Source organism: Danio rerio, chromosome 9 (assembly GCF_049306965.1).
Source record: "Danio rerio strain Tuebingen ecotype United States chromosome 9, GRCz12tu, whole genome shotgun sequence".
Taxonomy (NCBI): Eukaryota; Metazoa; Chordata; class Actinopteri; order Cypriniformes; family Danionidae; genus Danio; species Danio rerio.
The window spans coordinates 3,290,372-3,314,005 of NC_133184.1; the positions used below are offsets into that span (position 1 = coordinate 3,290,372).

At 36.2% G+C, this 23,634-nt stretch overlaps 1 protein-coding gene across 1 annotated transcript in view; it reads left to right on the forward strand.

The window, feature by feature from the left end:
* Positions 1-3,626: 3,626 nt before the first annotated feature.
* The window catches only part of hat1 (histone acetyltransferase 1), a 35,236-nt gene continuing 15,228 nt past the window's right edge, over positions 3,627-23,634 (forward strand). The window contains 8 exon segments of the mRNA NM_001004572.2: positions 3,627-3,673; positions 5,086-5,157; positions 6,976-7,051; positions 7,427-7,547; positions 13,698-13,877; positions 16,391-16,512; positions 20,039-20,143; positions 22,861-22,967. Of these exon segments, the coding sequence (NP_001004572.1) occupies positions 3,667-3,673; positions 5,086-5,157; positions 6,976-7,051; positions 7,427-7,547; positions 13,698-13,877; positions 16,391-16,512; positions 20,039-20,143; positions 22,861-22,967 (790 nt within the window). The 5' untranslated portion in view covers positions 3,627-3,666.

Sequence of the window (23,634 nt, forward strand, 5' to 3'; positions counted from 1 at the left end):
CGTATTCAGCCTTTCAGTATAGGCCTACAGCAAAGTAGAAAGAGTTTGGCCTCATAAAATAATCCCCCAAACAGCTGTCAAAACTGACCAAAAACAATCAATTTTATTCTGTCACTAATTGATATATATATTCATCACAATGGAAAATATTTTTCTTTTTAGAATATTTATTAGTGATGCATGCAATGATTGCAGAATAACAAAAGAAAATTGCAAAGAATGGCAATCGCTGATTTTTTAAATCACTATCAACAATTGCAAAAAGAGACTTAAAGGGCAGAAGCACAGCTTCATCTGGCAGAGAAACAAACGACTCTGACCAAACTGCAGCAAACCAAGGCCAATGACTTGAGATTCACCTCCTATAGGCTACGCTCAGACAAGCTGCTCTCTCCACATCAGATGAGGAAGTCTAAAATTATTGTGGAGTTTTTGACATTCAGTCTTTTTTTATTTACATCTATATTTTAAACTTATTATAAATATCCTCAATGTACAGTGTTATAGGTCTCAGATGAGCGGACTGCTGGAGGAGGATGGGGTGGGGTTTTTCTTGTTTTTATTATTTATTATTATTATTATTTTAATAATTATTAAATTTTCTTTAGTTTTCATTTAAAATAAAAATAAAGTTATATGGGCCCCACGCTGGCTATACTACTTGTTGCTCTTTACATATCTATAGTTCTACATTTTGATGTCCTATCCTGTTTGAGCATTGATTATCCAGATTTAGTGATCCTGAAAAGTTCCTATCCGGATCAGATTGATCCAATCCGATGTTGCTTTGAAAAACTGGCTCAAAAAGTATGCTGGATTACCTGATCACGGATCGCAAAAACAGGATTACTAAATCTGGATCAATTTTATCCAGATTAAACTTTTTGAAAAACCGGGCCCTGGTGCTTTACTTTTGTAAACCGGGCCCTGGGTTTTTCAAAAGAAAAAACGGATTACATAATTGGATTAGATCATGTAATTTAAACAATGAAAACTTGCTCCCTATATTGTTTATTATGCTATTGTGAATATTGGGTCTGAAATCGCATACTGTATGACTTTAAAACAACATTAGCACTATATATTTGACTGTGAACACTGCTGTCATTTGATAGTTACTGGTTGCTAATGTGATTTTCCTGTTTATAAAAGAATACCTTTCTGAAACTGTATATTAGTATGGAAAAAGTCTGAATGTGCTAGTATAAAACCAACTTTACCTCAGTTTATCCTCCTCACAGTCTCCACGCTTTAGTCTGCAGTGCTGGACAGCCCAGAGGTCATGAACGTTTCGTCAGTAAAGCAGTAATCCAGCTCTGTCAGGGTATTACCGATGGGCGTTTGAGCAGATTGTCCAGCCATGGCAGGGATAATGACACAGAATTTGCCAGGGTCAGTTTGCGCTGCCATTCCTTCCTCCACTTCGCAAAGGTCAGCCATTTCATCGAGCTCCCGACACCTTCTTTCCACCCCCATTGGAGGAAATTTTCCCTCCGTCTAATCTATGAGTCAACTGACATAATGGCCACTTCATAAAGCTCCACTTTACTGTTTGATAACATCACATCTTACCACATCTCTCTCTCTCTCTCTCTCTCTCTCTCTCTCTCTCTCTCTTTCTCTCTCTCTCTCTCTCTCTCTCTAGAGGTGTTTTATGATCATCCAGGATAAATCTGCGCAGATTATAGAGGCTAACCCGGTTATTTGTTGTTTTTGAGCTCGGCTTTTTTCATAAACACTGATGATGGAGACTAGATTCAGCTATGTTTAAAGACCGAACAGAATCTGACATTAAATCGTACATTTACTGTACTTTATATCCAGTTTTGAGGTGAAAATTTAATAGTGCTTCTACACTATTGTTGAAGAAAATCAAAACTTTCATTCATTCATTAATTTTCCTTCAGCTTAGTCGCTTTATTCATCAGGGGAACTATTCTGGCATATGTTTTACACAGCGGATACCCTTCCAGCTGCAACTCAGGACTGGGAAACACCCATACACTCTCACATTCACACACATACATTTATTCATTTATTCATTTTCTTTTTGGCTTAGTCGCCTTATTAATCAGGGGTCGCCACAGCAGAATGAACCACCAACTTATCCAGCATATATGCAGCGAATGCCCTTTCAGCTGCAACCTAGTGCTTGGGAACACCCATACAGTCTCATTAACACACTCATACACTACAGACAATTTAGCTTACCCAATTCACCTACTGCATGTGTTTGGACTGTGGGGGAAACTGGAGCACACAGAGGGAACCCATGCGTACACTGGGAAAGCATGCAAACTCCCCACAGAAATGCCAACTGGCCAAGCCAGGGCTTGAACCAGCGACCTTCTTACTGTGAGGCTATCATACTATCCACTGCGCCACCATGATGCCCATTATTTATGTATTTTGACTAATTTGACTAAATTTGTACTAATTTGAATGAACTATTATGATTAGAAATGTGCTGAAAAAATCTTCTCTGTTCTCTCCATTAAACAGAAATTAGGGGGAAAATAAACAAGGGGAGTAATAATTCAGGGGGTTTAATAATTCTGACATCGAACTGTATATATTTATATAATTGTAGTTAAATCCTATTTGGTCATATTTTAAATTATAATAGCCTATTAAAGCACTGTTAAAATAGGTTATGGCAACATATGCATTTTTATTACTTCAGTACACTGTATATATCAGTATAGATTCAACTTGATTAATGATTAAATAAACAACACAGTTAATTTGAATCCATACCTTAAAATGTAAGATTTTTCTTTTACAGAGAATTAATAGATTAGATTATTTTTCTAAAACAAATTAATGTTTCCTACAGATTTGTTTTGTCATTCGGAATAAGTGAAACTCCAGCCAGTACAAAGTCTAGAAGGGATACAGCTGTGGCTACTCACATCAATATAGTGGATCTTTTGTCACTCTGTACAACAATATTTTACATTACTGTGAGGGTTGGGATGGGGTAGACGTTTCTAAAATACTATTTAATTAGAAATTTTATAAATAATATAAATATTTCTTGTTATAATCACTGTTTTTACATTACTGTGTAATTTGGGTTAAAAGTAGACGTCAATAAAATACAATTTAATGGGTAATTTAATAAATAATAGAAATATTTCTCGTTACAATTGCTGTTTTGCATTACTGTGAGGGTTGGGTTTATGGTTTGGGTAGGGGTAGACTTAAAAAAAAACCTTAATAGGCAATTTAATAAATAATATAAATATTTCTCTTTACAATTGCTGTTTTTACATTAGGATTAGGTTTAGGTTAGGGGGTAGACGTTACCAAAATACAATGTAATGAGTAATTTAATAAATTATATGAATATTTCTCGTTACAATTGCTGTTTTTACATTGATGTGAGCGTTGGGTTTATGGTTTGGGTAGGGGTAGACATTAAAAAATACATTAATGGGCGATTTAATAAACAATATAAATATCGTTCACGCTGCAGCTGTATCCCTTCTAGCAACAACCAGTAGAAACGGTGTTGCAAAAAATCAGCTTGGAGGCAAATCCGCTGCTGCCGCGGTGAGAAAAACAACGCACTCTGTTCTCCAATGGTGTAAGCGAGCGGAAGCACGTGGGTAAACAGGAAGCAGTTTTTGGCATTTGGCGGGTTGAGGGCGAAGACGTGCAAAAATGGCGGGTGAGTGTGAAAGCGTTTTATAACAGCGGCCGTGTTTTATTACCGCTGCTATCATGAAGCATGTGTGTTTATATGACTGTAGAGCTCGTGGGGTGCAGTGTGCTGATGACTGGAAGCGGACAGAATATAGAAACAGAGTATTAGCCGCGGCTAAATGCTAATCACCACAGAGGAAAGCAACACATGTTTGTTTACATTGTTCGCTTTTGATGGCGGATATACGCACATACCAACACACTAACGTTATATCACACAGATAAATCATTGCATATTGGGATGAACATGTAGGTGTTAGTTAACTGTGTAGTGTGCAGGTGTGTAATGCAGTTTCCAAGTAACCTGTCAGTATAACGTGCAGCATCTATCTATCTATCTATCTATCTATCTATCTATCTATCTATCTATCTATCTATCTATCTATCTATCTATCTATCTATCTGTGTCTGTCTGTCTTTATATTCATAATATATTAATGTTGCCAATGCATAAATTAAATATAATGTTTTTTATTGATTGCACATGTCTGCAATACGTATATTACGTATAACGTTACTATTATCATGAAAACGGTAATCGTGCGATATATCGCGCCGCTGTAATGTAAATATATAATCTAACAGTCCTGCGCATTGAGTAAAATTTGGTTTTATATTCACACCTTTGGCATTAATGAAACGTGACAACACGTGAAAAGGTCTCTATATTGCCCTATACACTACTTTGAATGATAGAGGTAAAGTCGGTTTTATATTCGCACATTCGTTCATTTAGTCTCCATTATGTTTTCCATGTTACTTTGAATATTCGATCGGAATTAGCATGCAAGTATGACTTCTAAACAACATTAACACTATCTAATTCACTGTGAACAACGTTGTACTTTGATAGTCATTTGCTGCTTATATGATTTCCCTATTTAGAATTTGCAAAGAATACTTTTCTGAAATTATATTATTAAGGAGAATGTCTGAATATCCGAATATAAAACCAACTTTACCTCTATCTTTGATTGTTCGGTCTGAAGTAAGTTCAAAACAGGGTTGTGCTTTGATATTCATTGTCTGCTAATATGATTTCCCTTTTTGCTATTGGCATTTAATACTTTTCTGAAATTATATTAAGAAGGTGAACGTCAGAATGTGCGATTTATAAAACCAACTTTACCCCAATGACCTGCAAATGCTTCAATTTAGCATTGTCATTAGGAATTAAACTGCATCAATATTTTATGGTACAAATATTTGTATAAATTTATAAATGTATTGGGAGAATTGCAGTGCAGCCGCAACCACATTGTTGTGTCATAATGCGGTGGGTTTAGGTCATAAATAAAAATGTGTAGCTGATGATGACAGAAATTAGATGTTTTCTTGTGCACTTATGATTGACATGCTTTTTTTTCTTCACTACAGCTGTGAATGACATGGAGAAGAAGCTTGCGGAGTATAAATGCGACACCAATGAAGCGATATGTCTAAAATTGGGTAAATCATTAGTCTTTCCAACATTATACAACAATACAATGTCTTATGGTGCGTTCACACCAAACGCGGCACGTGCTGATAAATCGCAATATTCGCGTGTAAATAGACGCATGAACATTTTGAGTTCACTTGCTTCATTTGTGCGTCAAATTCACTTCACAATAGATGTGGATTCGCATCATGGGCAGGGCTTTTGTCTGCCTGGTGACTCTAAGTTCGTTGCAAAATAGCTAACATGGATTTTATTGAGAGAATAGCTGTGTTTATGTGCTTTAGGAAGGCTGATAAACAGTGTTGATTTGTTTCTAGCCGTGCCTGAGTCCACTAGATCCTTTCAGAGGTGCACCCAGCTCTGTGAGTTCATCAACTCCTCCAGAAACTTTACCTGGATGATGGAGGCTTTCAGCAGTGATTCTGATTGAGCCGAGCCCAGCTTGATGAACTCTTGTCTGGTATTGGCTAGAGGATTTCCTCTCAGCACACCAACAACAGGCGCTACATCATAATCACACCCCTACAAGAGAAAGCTCCTGATTTGTTAAGGTGGAGCGAATGTCCGCGGAATTTCAGATTTTTCAACTCAAGCAATACGTTATCGCACAAGATTCTTAACTTGCACCACTTCATTCGTACGAATTACATTGTTCGCGCCGCCTCATTCGCGCCGCACTGTGTCTATTCGCATCTTTGCATTGACGCTTAATGCCTAGTTCACACTAGAGGATTTAGATCATGTAGTGTGTGACCCCACTCTTGTGGATCATTCACAGAGTGTTGCGTAGTGTGAACACCACAGAGATTAAAAGACACAAAGTCAAGTCATGTAGTGTGAACGGCACAGCGATCTGCTGATGTTTAAAATCCTGTAGTGTGATCTAGGCTTAACTTGCATCTGGTTGTGAACGCAGCATTAAAGGTGTAGTATGTAAGATTGACACCCAATGGTTAAACTAGGTATTGCAGCTCATATTCGAAACACCTTTTCATCCAGCCTCTTCTTCGGCAACTTGATGCAAACGCAGATTGCCAGATTGACAACACAAGCAAGCATACCTATTGAGCCTACACCGTAACTAGTAACTACACTTGATGAAAAGAATATTTTCCATGTTAAAGAAGTTTTTGTACATTCCATCACCTGAAATTTCTAGTTTAGAAATGGTTTCTAATTCTCGCAGCTGAACAACAGCATAAACTACCAAAGATCACCTCAGGTACTGATTACATGCTTTATTCAGTGTTAAATGCTGCCAATGTGAGGCTGAATATCATTTTACATGACATTTATTGCCATACTGAAAGCAGCAGATAGTTTACCTCAGAACCTAAAAAATAATATGCATATATAAAAATGAATGTTAGAAATTGATGCAGCCTTAAAAAATTAAAATGAAATATACTGAGTTTTCCATCTAGGCAACTCGCGGTGCTGAAATATAATTGGATAAACTGGCAGTGGGTTGGTTATAGAGACTAAAACAAATACAGATATTATGGCACAACACACATTTTCAAAGGAGAATATCTGACTTTTTAGCATTGTATTTCAAATAAATAAGTACATTCACTTGGCATATTTCTTATATTATGGCTTAAATATTATTTAAAAATAATCTTAAATATTATATTTATGCTTTAGAAGAGTCAAACCCTTGCATACAGCACCTTTAATGTTTCATTTATCATTTTTATTCCAAATGCTCCCTTTCTTTTCTGATCTTGTGTCTTTGGGTGTGATTGAATAAGGTTAACTAATAATAGCTGATAAGATATTTTCCCAGTTGTTAAAATATTTTTTTTTCTGTGCATGTGCTATAGTGAGGTTCCCGGAGGATATAGATGATGAAAGCACAACATTTCACCCGGAGTTCAGTCATCAGCTGTTTGGAGATGAGTATGTATCAGAATTTCATGAGTGTGAAATTCAGTTTTCCCCTTATAATATAATGTGTCCTTTTTTATTATAATTACTATGATTTTGGCTATTTGTTCTCTTTTTTTGTTTGTTTTCACGGCAAAAAAATATAATTTCTGTTTTGAAATCCATCACAAGCCATCACAAAACATTTTTTTTAGGCTGCATAATAATTTTTAATACTTTATTTATTTATAGATTTACACAAATATTTGTTTTAATAGTAATGCGGGTAAGTTCAAAAACTGGTATCTCGTCTTTGACCGATTTATGTATGCTTTTACTGTAATGTGATCATTGTGTTTTTCCCTCGCAGTCCCAATTCCTATTCAGTGTCTTTTTTTATTTGCACAGTGAAGTGGCGTTTGGCTACAAGGGTCTTCAGATCCAGCTTTACCAGAGCGCAGGAAACCTCAACACCCTGTTCAAAGTCAAGTACACTGCCAGGGTCACAGACAAGTTTGACTGCGTTGAGGTACAGTTTCTACTTGCTTATTTCATGCTGTATACATCAATATCTCTGACTGACTGTGTGGTTATGCATGGCTTTTACAGTAATGCAATAGTGAATAATCATAAAGCATCTCATTGCAAACTACAAACCCAAACCAGAAAATGTTGGGACAGTGTGGAGAATGCTAATAAAAAAGAAAGTAGTGATTTCTAAATTTGCTTTGACTTGTATTTCATTGCTGACAATACAGCAAACATTAATGTGTTCCTCATGTTTTTTTTATAGCTTTTTATTTTTTTTATAAACACTTTTTCCAATGTTGGTTCTTACAACTTATTTAAAGAGTGGACCCCAAGAAATGCATTTTTTTGGGTAAAAATCATACAAACATCATACTTTATATTTGCTTTGTTGTATTGGAGGTTTAGGCTTGTTCTCTGTGGCTCTTCAGAGAAATGTGCTACAGCTGTCAAACCGGGAGTGCTCGTGCTCTCGCTGAAGTACACAAGTATGCAACCAGCCAAGCAAAAGGTGAAACTGCCATTTACATGGACGCCTAACGAATATCTCATTAAACGAAAAGCACTCTTCAGATTTTTTATTTTTTATTTTTTTACAGTATCGGGGCAGTATTCTTTAGTTTTCAGCTTCAGTTTTAGCAGTGCTTTTGTTTGCACTCTCATTGTTTATGTTGATGATGTGATCGTGTTAAGCTCAGTTTGTCAGTTGCCTTTATTTATGGGATATTAGTCCCATTTATAGAGAGCAGATGACAGCTGCACTCTGGGTAAATAATAAATTAATTTCAAGAGTTCACACTTAGCTGATGATTGATTATAAAGCTGGTTCAGCATGCTGTCCTGGGAGAGAGCCCTGAGCTCATAAGATCCTGGAGCCTGAGGCTCCCTCCCGTTTGCAGGGCGAGAGGGGAGTTTGAGATTGCGAGAACTCTCCTGCTGTAGTAGCTAATGACCAGATAGTGATTGCTCTTAAGAGATATCTATTTACTAGGAGCATGTCTATGGTGCTGATTTGGACTAGTCAGTTAACTTAGGTTGCATCTTTTTGGACGGTGGGAGGAAACCGGGGAACCTGGGGGAAACCCACATGACCACGGGGAGAACGTGTAAACTCCGCACAGAAACTTCAGCTGGCTTGGTAAGGACTAGAAGCAGTGACGTTCTTGCTGTAAGGCAACAGTGCTCACCATTTAAATGTGTTACCAAAAACACGGACCTATATTATAGCTCATTCTTATATCTATATAATTTAAACAAGCCCCAAATCCTCATGTTTGCCATTGAATCAGACAGTTGTAGTTTGATCAGATCAGACCTGAGGTCTTTTATTAATATTACAGCTAATTACATGCTGTGCATTGACACGGCTTCTGAATATCCTCCACCTTGAAGCCTAGCATGCAATTATAGTCGCTAAACACACTTGAGGTGTTTTTTTGTCTGAGGACAGTTGGTTTTATAACGTCTTTTCTTTTAGCGTTGCTCATATTAGGTTCTTTTTTTTCCTCGTAGATGAAGACGTCTTTGATTAGGAGGTTTACTGTAATTGGATTCAATGCTGTTGTTGAACCCCATCGTGTAAAGAAGACACATTCTCAGAATGAACCTGAAGAGTCTTAAGCGCCGTTAGTTAATACAGGGACGCTACAATGCCGCGCTTTTATTCGCACGATTGAGCAATTTGCACTGAGAAACTTGTCTATTTTTACCATTTTTCGGTCCGCTCCGTTCTTGTCGTCGTCCCATAATGCAGCGGGACAATAGTGAGTGTTACTGAGCTGCAGGTGCACCGATCCCCTTCTGATATTAGCTGATGTCTGAATGAGCAGGAATTAGCGGCGTGTTGCATTAGCCTTTTGTCGTGTGTTTTTGTGGCCGTTGTGAATGAAGAGTCCCGCGACACAAGCGTAGCCCATCGCGCGGCCAAAGGGCCCTGCTTAGCAACTTAATACAAAGTGTTCTCATGTCAGCCCCGCTGGAAATGGATACAATGCAAACATGGGTGTGCATTCTGCTGGGTAAAAAAAAATCCCAGAGAGGCTGGAAGAGTGGGGGGGGGGCACTATTGTCCGTCCTGGAGCCTGTGAATGGAGAGGGCAAACTCGTTTGATTGAGTTCGTTCACCAGCCTCAGAACACAGGAACCTATTATACATGTCCAGGCTTTTTTTTTTTTGTTAAGTCGAGATCAATTCATTAAATTTATTGCCCGGTGAGAAGCTGGGACACATTACGATGGGGGGAACTTCATCTGATATTCATGGTTTAAGATAAGTAGTAAATGTATTCAATTAAGTGGTCTTTCAGAGGAGGCACTGGATGAAGGGGAGGGGTATAGGGGGGGCTGGAAACTCCTCAGCTGACATTGCTAATTGCCTAATGGGTCTCCTTTTTGTGTCAGGAAAATATGTATTTTTTTCCTTTAATTCCTTTTCGTGGCGTGCCAATCACAGCTGAAGTATAGCTTAATGACAGAACAATAGGGAATTACTCTGTTAGGGCTCTTTTGTGATTATATGTAAGGCCGAGCGCCGGGGGAATAGACGCATAACTCATAAATGTGCCACTTCAGTTTATATGATTAAATTCAGCTGCTCTCGCTGTATACCAGACACAGCTGAGTTAACCACTCGCGCTCTGTGGGAAGCTGGAAACGTGCTTTAGATTAAGACCAATGTGCGTTGCCTCTAAAGAGATGTACTCGTATTTGGTCTCATTTGCTGATGTTTGGCTTTAGATGAATAATTTGTAATGCAGTATTTGCTGAATCTCATGTTGTTCCAAATGACAAAACTGAGCAGAATCTTGCTGTCTTTTTAGTTATCTATGTTAAACTGGGGGAAAAAGGCTTTTCTTAGATTTTGTTGCTTTGCTTCTAGTCTAAAAATCTAGAAAATCTTAAATCAAGAAGCATTTTCCAGAGAAGCAAAACATATTGTATTGTTTTGTGAAATAATGTCAAAATTAGGTTAGATTTTCCTTAAATTAAGCAAAATGTGAAATAGTCTTATCCCAAAAGAAAAAAAAACAAGATTATTTTGCTTCAAAATGCACCACACATTCTCTATTGGAGACAGATCAGGACTGCAGGCAGGCCATTCAAGGCCATTCCGCAGCCAGGGCTTTGTAAAGTGTGCACAATGTGATTTTGCATTGTCTTGTTGAAATATGCATGGGCATCCCTGGAGAAGAAGGCAGAATAGTACCTTTAATGATGCCATCCCAAACTGCTAGTTGCTACACATTTCCACCAGGTATAGAGAAGTTGACGGCACTTCTGGACACCGTTAACAAAGGGCTTTTTTGGCACAGTACAGTTTTAACTGACATTTGTCGATTTAACTATGTATTGTGGTACTTGACAGGTTTTCCAAAGCAGTCCTGAGCCCATGTAGTGATATGGCTTATATATATAAATGAGGATTCTTAATGGAGTTCCTCCTGAGGGATCAGAGATCACAATTGTTTAGCTTAGGCTTGCGCCCTTGTCCTTAATGCACTGAAATTCTTTCTGTTGAAGGTAAAAAAAAATCCAAATGTCTTTCTCTCTTTCTTTGAACATTATTTTAAAACGTTTCAATAATTTTCTCACATATTTGTTGGCAAACTGGCGATCATCTGCCCCTTTTTTGCTCCTGAAGGACTAGACCCTTCTTGCATGCTGCTTTTTATATCAAATCATAACTCCAATCACCTGTTGCAGATCCCATCATAATTTAGCATCATTTTTTTGCTTACCCCATTGGCAAATTGGGAAAATTTGCCATTGGGGTTTGCCATTTTTGTGAACTAACTCAAATTGGCTTATTCCTAAAACAAGACAGTATATTTTGCTTGTCTAGAATTTGTAGTTATTTGGACAAGAATCAAGACAAAAAAAATACAATTAACAATTTTTTTGCAGTGTGGAAACAGACTCATGATTTAGGCAAAACCTGTATAGATGGACGTTACTGTTCAAACGTTTGGCCTCTGTAAGATACGTCATTGATTACATAAGGCTATTAAAAAAAACACACATGCTTTCGATAGTAATCCAACACAGGCTTATTGAAAATATGTTCTTAGACTAGATGTTTGTGAAACGGCAAAAAAAAACATACTTGGGGTGCTTTCACACCTACACTTTTGTTTCGGAACAGGTCTCGTTTGCCTAGTTAGCGCGGTTCGTTTGGCATATGTGAACAGGGCAATTGCGCTCTGTTCCATGCCAAAGTAATCGTTCCGAGATCGCTTGAGTGAGGTGGTCTTGGCTCGATTAAAACGAACCCTGGATCGGTTTGATTGCAGTGAGAAAGCGATCCGATCCGAGCACGGTTATATCACAGTGTTTTATGGATATGTAATAGGCTTACGGCTATATGAAGAGAGAATTATGAGTAGGGCGGGAAGTTTCGCGAGTCTCCGGATGCCCGCAAATGAGTGATGATCTCCCGGTAATCTCGCGTCTTCCTCCCGGTCCTCAAATAGGCATCGTCGCGCACACTTCTCACCCCTCCCCACTGCATCTCTCCTCAGACACGTCACGCGCACCCTGTCAATCACCACCAAACCACCACCTCTCCTGACAGCTGAGCGGGACGCTGCAAAATAATCCCTGACACTCTGACCAATGTGAGGAGAGTTTACTCGCACGTTACTTGTTTTAGCTCTTTTGGTCCGATTAGAAACTTTGCAGTGTGAAAGTGAACCGCTCCAAGAGCAAAGAGCAACAATGTAACAATTGTAATCTCTGTTTCGGAACAACTGAATCAATTCACAGGTGTGAAAGCACCCTTAGTTTGACTGCAGTTCCTAAGTAAAATGAAGGGGCAGTATGATAGCAACAACTTTTGTTCCTTTTCACACTAATGATATTTACAGGGACAAATTATTGACGAACAGTGGATTATTTTTGTGCAGTTCTTTGTACAACACTAAATAAATACCACAAAACAAATGACTGATTATAATAAAATACGTTAGCCTCACTCATCTCCACATGGACAACTTTTCTGGCATGGTCAGTTTGTTCGGTAGCTCACTTATTACGGTGTTTTACTTGTAATGCAAAGCACTTTGGTTCGAGTCCAGTGGAACACGATTCCACAGAAGAGATAAAAGCAGTGTAAAATCAAGGTAAAACTGTTTGCATTTGCAAACACTTTGTTGTTTTCATTCATTTAGTCAGAAAGGCTCTCAAAGCTTGGGTCTGTGGCAATGCGACCTCCTGTGGACAGTAGCAAACTCCGAAATGAGAGGCAGAGTTCCATATGAGGTGGTTATTAATTAGCAAATAATATGAACATTACAAACCTAAACATTAGGTAAGCAGGTTACATTGTAACCTCGTGTCCTAACAACATGCTCCATGACTAGAACTTGCAGTGATGAGCAGTTTGGCTGTTTGCACCCGACGAAACACCAATGTAAATACAGCCATTCAGAAACAGAATAGTGCACTCACTGCACTCCAACAAAATGGTAAGGTTTATAATCTAATTAATACATATTAAACCTCTTTAACGTTATTAAACATGGATGCTAAATCACTGATATGTGTTGGCTTGCACTGAGTCACAGTTCTAAAGTTCAATTTCAAACTGTTTATTTTACTTTCAAGATCTGAGGTGAACTATCTGCTGCTGCTTTCAGAAGTAAAGCAATAAATGTCATGTGAAATGGCATTCAAACACACAATGTTAGCATTTAACACTGAATAAAGCACATGAGGTGTGTCTGAGATGATCGTTGTCCTGTTGTTCAGCTGCAAGAACCTGCTCTTACAAATGTTTTGAACTAGGCATGCAATGCCTAGTTCAACCACTGGGTGTCAAACTTCCATACTGCACCTTTAAAGTGCAATACTTTAAAACAAAAGCAGCCTTGGTCTTTCAAAAGAAATGTATTTTCTAACTTCTGTTTAGTCTTTTTTATTTTTTTTCTAAATCGCATAAAATTAATCCTGGCTTCAGATTTACACAGTTCTTAAATTGTGATTGTGAGAGGTTTAAATATTGACTTTACTTCGACTCTGTTGTTTGAATTGCAATATAAACTGGTGTCTCGTACATAAATGCTCTGCAAATGTTGTTAGTAATTCATTTGTTGAAATGTTGGTAGTTAATCATTGTTTTTTTTTTTGTTTTTTTGCTGTGTGTGTTTGCTCTCAGCCAGATGATGTGGAGGGTAAAATCCGAGAGATCATTCCTGCTGGTTTCTGCTGTAACACAGACGACTTCATCTCTGTCCTGGAGAAAGAGGCCAACTTTAAACCCTTCGGCAGCCTGCAGCACACCTACAAAGTTCACAATGTGGAGGCAGGAGAGGATCTCACCTACCAGATACACAAGGTACAGAGTCTCCCACTGCTTTGGCAGAGTCATCCAGACACTGCTCGCTGCAGAGCCACTTGGGCTTCAATGAGGGGGAGCTTGAGCTCCAACTCCTCCTCCTATAAGCTGTTTTAATGCGTGCACCCACCCCTAAACCCAACCCCCCAGTGACATCACTTTTAGGAGGAGTGCAAGGAAGGAGGAGCTGGAGCTCAAGCTCTCTGCAGTGAGTACCACTTGATTCAAACAGCAACTAGGGTTGAGTTTTTAGGTCTTACGATTTACAGTGTAGATTGGGAATAACCAAAAGAAAAGCTTTTTTTTTTTTTTTTTTTTTTTTTTTTGAACCGCATTGAAAAAATCTTTAACAAAGCTTTCTCATTTGGTGCAAGTAGTGCTTGAATCTTATTTTTTCCTATTTGTATTTTCTTTCATGCAATAATAGATATATGAATACATAGAATATGGTATCTGCAAATAGAAAAATGCTCAGATTTGCAATAGTAAAATAAATTTGACTGATTTTATTGAATCTTGTTGATTCATCATTTATTGAAAATGTCACTTTTTAAAGTAACATTTAAAGGCTGTACTAGGTTAATTAGGCAAGTCATTGTATATTGATGGTTTGTTCTGTAGACCAGTGGTCCCCAACCCCCGGCCTGCTGACCGGTACCGGTGGTCTGTGCTAGAAATCATTAATTATTTGCATGGTATTTATTTTTAAAGTCTAAACAATAATTTATTTAAATTTTTAATTTTTATTTTGAAATGTGACCGAGTTCTCTTGGTGACTTTTCAGTCACTTGAGCACCAAAATTTAACACAAGCTAGCAAAAACATTGGAAAGTTTTTTTTACGAAGATGTAAAGGCCAAATAAAGGACCCACGAACTGCCAAGGAATGGATCCGCAACCCATTTGCCAACAAATCAGGTGAATCCAGCATGTCTGTGCTGGAAGAAGATCAACTGCTGGAGATCACAAATCATGGCGACTTTAGGGGCCGTTCTCATATCACGTCTTTTCCAAGCACAAGTTCGCTATTTCCAATGGAGGCGCACAGCTTCCAGGCGCCCCCAATTGAGAACATCTCAACTTTTCAGAATGCCGTGAGCGCACCACAAGATCTTTGACAAGAACTGACAGATCAGCTTCATACTTTGTATGGGATATGCACATTTCAGTGGACTAATTACCTCAGATAAACACAGAACACCCAAACACTGCAGTGCTTTTTAATTTTCTCCGTAAATAAAACTTATATCAGAGTTGCAGCAATGTTTTGACAGCCTCTATCTACGTAGATCGATCCTCCCTTTCCTTGTACGAGGTAAAATTATCAAGCGTTGACCAGTTCGTGGTAATAAAAAGGTTGGTGACCTCTGCTGTTGACAATCAAAAAAATATATTGTTTAAAGGGGCTAATAATATTGGCCTTAAAATGTTTTTTAAAAACTTATTCTAGCCAAAATAAAACAAATAAGACTTTTTCTAAAAGAAGAGAATATTATAAGAAATACTGTGGGAAAAAATCCTTGCTCAGTTAAGCATAATTTGGGATATATATATATATATATATATATATATATATATATATATATATATATATATATATATATATATATATATATATATGTATATATAAATATATGTATATATATATATATATATATATATATATATATATATATATATATATATATATATGTATATATAAATATATGTATATATATATGTATATATAAATATATGTATATATATATATATATATATATATATATATATATATATATATATGTATATATAAATATATGTATATATATATGTATATATAAATATATGTATATATATATATATATATATATATATATATATATATATATATGTATATATAAATATATGTATATATATGTATATATATGTATATATAAATATATGTATATATATATATATACATATATATATATATATATATATATATATGTATATATAAATATATGTATATATATATATATATATATATATATATACATATATATATATATATATATATATATATATATATATATATATATATATATATATATGTATATATATATATATATATATATATATATATATATATATGTATATATATATATATATATATATATATATATATATATATGTATATATATATATATATGTATATATAAATATATGTATATATATATATATATATATATATATATATATATATATATATATATATAAATATATGTATATATATATATATATATACATATATATATATATATATATATATATATATATATATATATATATATATATATACATATATTTATATATACATATATATATATATACATATATATATATATATATATATATATATATATATATATATATATATATATATATATATATATATATATATATCCCAAATTATGCTTAACTGAGCAAGGATTTTTTCCTATATATAAAGAGGGGTAATAATTTTGACTTCCACTGTCTGTATGCTCATATCAGGTGGACATCTCATGTCCAGGCTTCAGAGAATACCACGAGCGCTTACAGACATTTCTCATGTGGTTCATCGAGACGGCCAGTTTCATCGATGTGGATGACGATCGCTGGGATTTCTTCCTCGTGTAAGTGTCACAAATTCATAATGTTGCATCACATTTCTGCAGTAAAAAAAATTATATAATTTGTTCTCCAAGCACCCTCAAATGTCTTACAAACTTGCCAGATTCACAACATGACCTTAAGTGTTTTGTTCATCATTTATGCATAATTTACACGAAAAAAAATTTTTTTTTTGGTTCTTATTTAGAACTGGTGCATCTTCTAATGAAATTGTGCATGTGCATTAATGAGACAGGATGTAATAAAATCAGAGAAAGATTTTGTATGTTAAAATAACTTGCAGGGATGTCATGAAAGGTTCACGAACATCTACAAGAATCGGGTTGCACTGTAAAAAATAAGTAGTTCACTCTACTTAAAATAAGTGAGTAGTCCTGTTGCTTTTAAAACAATTAGTTGACTTAAAACGTGAGTAAACCTGTTGCTTTTAAAACAATTAGTTGACTTTACTTATAATAAGTAAGTTAACCTTTTGCTCTTAAAAGGATTAGTTGACTTTACTTAAAATAGGGGAGCAAACCTAAACCATTTCCTTTACATTATTAGTTGACTTAACTAAAAATAAGTGTGTAAACCTGTTGCTTTTAAAACGGTTAGTTTACTTTGACCTAAGCAAGCGAGTAAACACGTCTTAAAATTTATAAGTAAAGGAACTATGCATAATTATAAAGTTAAGTTAAATTAACGCTAACAGTTCCATGTTACAATGGGTTTACTCACTTGTTTTAGGTAAATAATCCATTTTTACAGGTAGTTCACGAACAGCTGTGAAGTTCTTGTGTTAATTGCACTACTATGTAAATGATTAAGACTGTACTGTTCGAAATACACATTTTTTTCTTTCTATGATTAATAGTAATTAAAACACCAACCCAAAGGTTAGTTTTAAAATACAACATTACACTATTTTGCAGTGTCCAACATATTCAGCCTATTTGTGCTTCAACCTTTTTGACTCCCTTTTTGGAAAGTCCCTTAAATTTAAACTGTGTTTACTCCTACTTTCTATCAATTCTACAATAGCTCGATTATATATGCACTACCTGACAAAAGTCTTGTCGCCTATCCAAGTTTTAGGCAAATAATAACTTGTAGTTGATCATTTGGTATCAGAAGTGGCTTTTATGAAAGGCAAAGGCCTGTAGATTACGCTTATTTGACCAAAATAAAACGTGATCATGCCTTGATTTTTAATGACTTAATGAGGACAGTAAAGGTCTGACTTTGCTTAGACTAAAGTCTTGTCACTGAACAGAAATAATGTCCAGTATAGAATATAAAGTCCTGCTGCAGTGGAGACAGAATGAATATTGTGTCTGACTCCATCATGAGCTTGGATTACTGCATTCATACATCTGTGACATGACTCAAATCACTGATTAATAAAGTCATCTGGAATGGAAAAAAAGGTTTGGAACAAGTGGGGAATGAGGAGAATTTTCATTTATGGGTGAACTATCCCTTAAAGTTTTCTCAAATGCCATTGTTGTTTGCCGCTTGATATGAAAGTAATCTCTACGTCCCGAATGAAAACCAATTCACAATCTCTGATGGAGAACTGCTAAATAAAGAGCCTCTCAGATATCTTTTAAGGTTTACTCTTAGCTTTTGACCAAATCTAACTTGTTGATAAAAAAAAGAGAGGAAATCAAGTGCTCTTGGAAAGCCTGTGAGTGGCGCTAATAATGTTGAGTCAATGAACAGTAACTTTGTAGACAGTGCTTTTCGTAGAGACACACACACACACCGAAATCATCCAAACGGCTCCAGTTGCATCTCTCTTTGCCTTTGTGAGGCCAATTAATTCATTTTTGTGAACTAATAGGGCCGACTTAGAAGTCTGCAGTGTTCTCTTGTAAAAACAACAACAGAAAAAGATATTTAAAGGAATAGTTTGAAGAATGCTGGAGACCTGTAACCACTGGCATTTAAAGTAGGAAAAATAAATACAAACATCAGTAACATTCTTCAAAATATCAGAAAAAAAAAAGGTTTGCAACAAGTGTAGGAGGAGAATTTTCATTTACAAGTGAACTATTTCTTTAAGTTTTCTCTAATGTCATTGTTGTTTGCTGCTTGATATGATATGAAAAGTGAACTCCAGGTCTAGAATGAAAACAAGGTCACAATCTCTGATTGACAACTGGTAAATAAAGAGCCTCTAAGATTTTTTTTAAAGTTTACACTCTTAGCTTTTGACCAAATCTAACTTGTTGATAAAAAAAAGAGAAGAAATCAAGTGCTCTTGGAAAGCCTGCGAGTGGCGCTAACAATGTTGAGTCAATGAACAGTAACTTTGTAGACAGTGCTTTTCTTAGAGACACACACACACACACCGAAATCATCCAATCTCTCTTTGCCTTTATGAGGCCAATTAATTAATTTTTGTGAACTAATAGGGCCGACTTAGAAGTCTGCAGTGTTCTCTTGTAAAAACAAAAACAGAAAAAGATCTTTAAAGGAATAGTTAATCCAAAAACAACACTTCTGTCATCATTTACTCTCCCTTCACTCCATCTGTTGAACACCAAAGAAGATATTTTGAAGAATGCTGGAGACCTGTAACCACTGGCATTTAAAGTAGGAAAAATAAATACAAACATCAGTAACATTCTTCAAAATATCAGAAAAAAAGGTTTGCAAAAAGTGTAAGAGGGGAATTTTCATTGACGAGTGAACTATCTCTTTAAGTTTTCTCTAATGTCTAATTGACATTAGACATTAGAGAAAACTTAAAGAGTTGTTGTTTGCTGCTTGATATGATAGGAAAAGTGAACTCCAGGTCTACAATGAAAACAAGTTCACAATGTCTGATGGAGAACTGCTGGATAAAGATCCTCTCAGATATTTTTAAAAGTTTACACTCTTAGCTTTTGACCAAATCTAACTTGTTGATTAAAAAAGAGAGGAAATCAAGTGCTCTTGGAAAGCCTGTGAGTGGCGCTAACAATGTTAAGTCAATGAACAGTAACTTTGTGGACAGTACTCTCCTTAGAGACACACACACACACACACACACACACATCGAAATCATCCAAACGGCTCCAGTTACGTCTCTCCCTGCCTTTGTGTGGCCAATTATCAGGCTGCTTTAATTATATTTTCTCCCGCACTGAGGCAAAATTGTTGATCTGGCAAGAGTTTCCTTTGTGTTGTTTGTCTCGTTTCTTTTGCTCCTGCGTTTCTTTCTTGAGTCAGGCCAAGAGGCTGAATTGAATGTTGTTGTCTTTTGAAAGCGCTGAATGAAGTCTCCAGCGGCAGTGAAGGGGGACTCTGCCTGTGTTTTCTTTGCTTTGGCACCTATTAAAACAGACAATGGGCGAATGGACTGGAGTGATGTGAAGAGGCTCTCTGCTCCAAGTTGCAGTGCACCAATTAAGTGCATAAAGCATTCAGTGTCTCCAGCAGGTGCAGCGACCGGCTACCGTGCTGGCACTGACACCATCAGGGAGGGGGGACTTGCGTCCGGTGCATGGGAGCGTGCCTACGATTGACCTGCCTTTGTCATCTCTCTTGTCTTTCTTGCAGATTCGAGAAGTACAATAAGGACGGAGAGACCCTCTACGCGACGGTTGGCTACATGACAGTGTATAATTACTACGTATACCCAGACAAAACCAGACCACGTGTCAGGTAATTACCGAGGAAGCACGTGCCCGCTTTATTCTGCAGAAAATTACACATCTCTCTCTCTCTTTCTCTCTTTCTGCCTTGTCTCTAAAACTCCCAAATTATCGTCTCGCATCTCTATTGCGTTCCAGCCCCTCTCTGGGTATTATAAGAGCCACGGATTCAGCATCACCCACCCCGATTTTTGAAAACGAGTCTAATGTATTGATTGGCAGGACGCGCTAACGTTTCATTACAGTTGGCCACCGCTGAATGAACAGATATAACCTTTCGGGAGGCTGATGATATCATTGCTTACTGTATTTGAGAACATTTCCAGCATCTACAATGAGACGGGTGAAAGTGTGGATGTCTGAATCTGTAATTCTCAACTGGTGGGTTCACTACCCAATATCACAACTGATTTATTTTTGTTGCTGGAGCAATGATCAATGTTACTGTTTCTCTTATCTGCAGAATAAATATTTAAACAGATTAGGCTCAAAAGTAATATGGCTTTTTAAGCTCTTACATTAAAGCATACCGATTATGTCTCTTTTTAGAGGATTTAAAATAAGTCTCTGATGTTTCTAGAGTGTGCGTGTGATGTTTTAACTCAAAATACCACACAAATAATGTTTTATAATGCTTTAAAACTGCCCCTTTTAGGCTTTGATCCGAATTGTGGCGTTTTGGTGACTGTCGCTTTAAATTCGAATGAGATTGGGCTCTTTTCAAAAGGGGGCGGGGCTACTAATGATGCAATAATCATTTTGTCTCGATTAATGTTTTTTCATAATAGTTAGAAACCAAAATCGAAACCGAGTCTTCAATTAATCGCGCAGCCCTACTATATATGCAAGTGTGTTTAAACCCCTTAAAGGATTTTTGCATAATAGGTCTCCTTTAAAATACATTATAATCAATACATTACAATTACCAGGGCTCGAAATGAACCTTTTTGTTTGGTTGCACTGGTGCTCCTAACTTAAAAAATGTAGGCGCATCAGCCAAAATTTAGTCGCACCCACCAATTATAAGCACCGTTACTACTAGTGTTTTACAAACATATTTATTGTATTTGAAATCAACAGTAATCAAACTAACAAGCAAAAAAAAATTTATATATATATATATATATATATATATATGCAAGCATGAGGAAAATATGTCTCAACGAAATCCCGTAATCACAAAAAAATAGATTTTTATAACAGAACTGAGTGACCAAAAGATACACGGAGCGCTCACCGGCCCTGCACACACTGCTTGACATTGAGTCTGTAAACGGTATAACTGTGCTGTTCTCACGGGTGCTGTCTGATATCGCACTGATGCTTTTGACATATACTGTACCTTATTATATGCATACGTCATGTTAATAGCAATATCAGTCTTTTTATGAGTAGCGATATTAGTTTACTCGATATTAGTTTACTCGAGTAGCGATATTAGTTTAAATTTGGAGTTAAATTTTACATATAGCTGCTACTTGCTCGGCGGAGAGCATCTGGCGATTATATGAAGGATTAAACAGAAGCTTTCGTGCTAGATGTGGTTACCTGAAAATTCTATCCCACAGACTTTTCATAGCGGACTTGAAGCCAATGGTCTTTTATCCACTCTTGGAAAAGTGTAGATTAACATTCAGCTCATGATCACTAGTAAGATGTGTCATTATATGTAACTTTAGATGGTTTCTAAAACAAAATCTGTCAGTGTTATCTTCATTCTCATCTTCAGTGCTTAACAATTTTTCGCGGTAGTAGCTCTCTCTGTCATCCCAAGCCAGAAGGCATTGACTGAGTGATTGACAGCTGATATTTCAGTGCTAGAGCAGTGGTGGGCCAATAAGAAGAGCGCGAAGGCGGGGCAAGCATTACGGACTTGGCTTTGTTTAGAAAACCATTCCTGAGCATTGCGTTTCGCATGCAGAGATGCATCCTGCATGAATGTCTCCCAAAACCGCGCATGTGGTGAACATTTTGCAGTAAAAGCTGGTCGCACACAACAATTTTATGCACTCGCACAAATGCTCCCAAATATATTTTGAGGGCGCATAGATAAAATTTCAGGCGCATATGCGGCAAAACGGTCGCAATTTCAAGCCCTGATTACTATACAGAGGACTGATAGACATGATTGCAGAAGACATCCTTTAATAAAATTTAATAACCCAAAAAAATCTTGTCTAGACGAAGAATTATTTATGACACGATAAAAAGCCTCTTTTTAAGGTTAGTGGTGGAGTCCTAAACTTTAAATACATTGTTATTTTTAAGGTTATTGTGCACTGAATCTAAAACTTTCCTCTGTAATTTTCGCACATGAACAAGTTTATTCGACCTCACGTTGTGTGAATTTTATTGACACACTGCCTCCTACACTTTTGTCCATCATAAAAAAATTAATTTGTAAACTAATTAGTTTTGTTTTCTTTGCATATATGGATTTCTCTGGTTGTTTTTAAGTCAACACACCTTTAGAAATGTGTTTTCTGAGAAAAATGGTGACATGTTCATTACTTATTTTCACCCCGCTGTATAAATGAAACCTCCGGCCTTTAGTGTGTGTGTTTCATTGCATTGTGTGGCCATTCAGTAGTGTTAGATGTGTAAGGGGACTCTGTGTTTTGCAGAACGCTTGCTCAAAGCTTTAAGAGCTCTAACCTTAAATTGATATTGTGCTGAAGTGTCGTGCTTTTCCATCTCTAAAACCTTTTGTGTTTCGTGTGTGTGCAGCCAGATGCTGATCTTACCACCTTTCCAGGGAGAAGGCCACGGGGCTCAGCTGTTAGAGACCGTCCACAGATACTACTGCACATCTCCTAAAGTACAGGACATCACAGGTACCAGCACACTGAGACCTAGATTTTCAACAGGTTGTTATTTTTTTTGGGAGTGAACGCATACTTTAAAAAAAGCACTATTTTTAATGTTACAAGGCGGTTAATCTATAAAGGAATTATTTTAAATGTAAATGCTTTAAAGAGAGTATATATATTTTTATAACAGTAAATCTTTAAAAAAGTTTTAGATTTTAATAATATTTAATGTATAATTTATTAGTGTCTATTTGCTAACGATTATAGATTTTTGGTTGTACGATTATAGTCTGAAGAATAATCATGGTTTCACGGTTATCACAATTATTATTCATTTAATAAATTCAAAACACTACTAGTTTAGAAAATAACAATTAAACTGTGTATTTTATAGTGTTGTTTATTGCTGCTCAGTAACCAAATACAGCACAAAGTATTAATACAAAACAAACAATAGTCCATTTATGTTTGTTTCAAAGTCTACCTACTGATTATTTTTATTAATGAAAGCAAGTTCTATAGTGTAGTTTGCACCGTGCTCTTGAGTTGCTAGTTTCTTATATTTATATAACTTGTTTTAATAATTAGGCAATGATCCGCACTCTGCACTTGTTAAATAATTGTCATTTTGATGTTTTTTATTTTAAAGTTCTAAGCTGAAATGTTTGTGGTTTTGTTTCCAAAACAATGA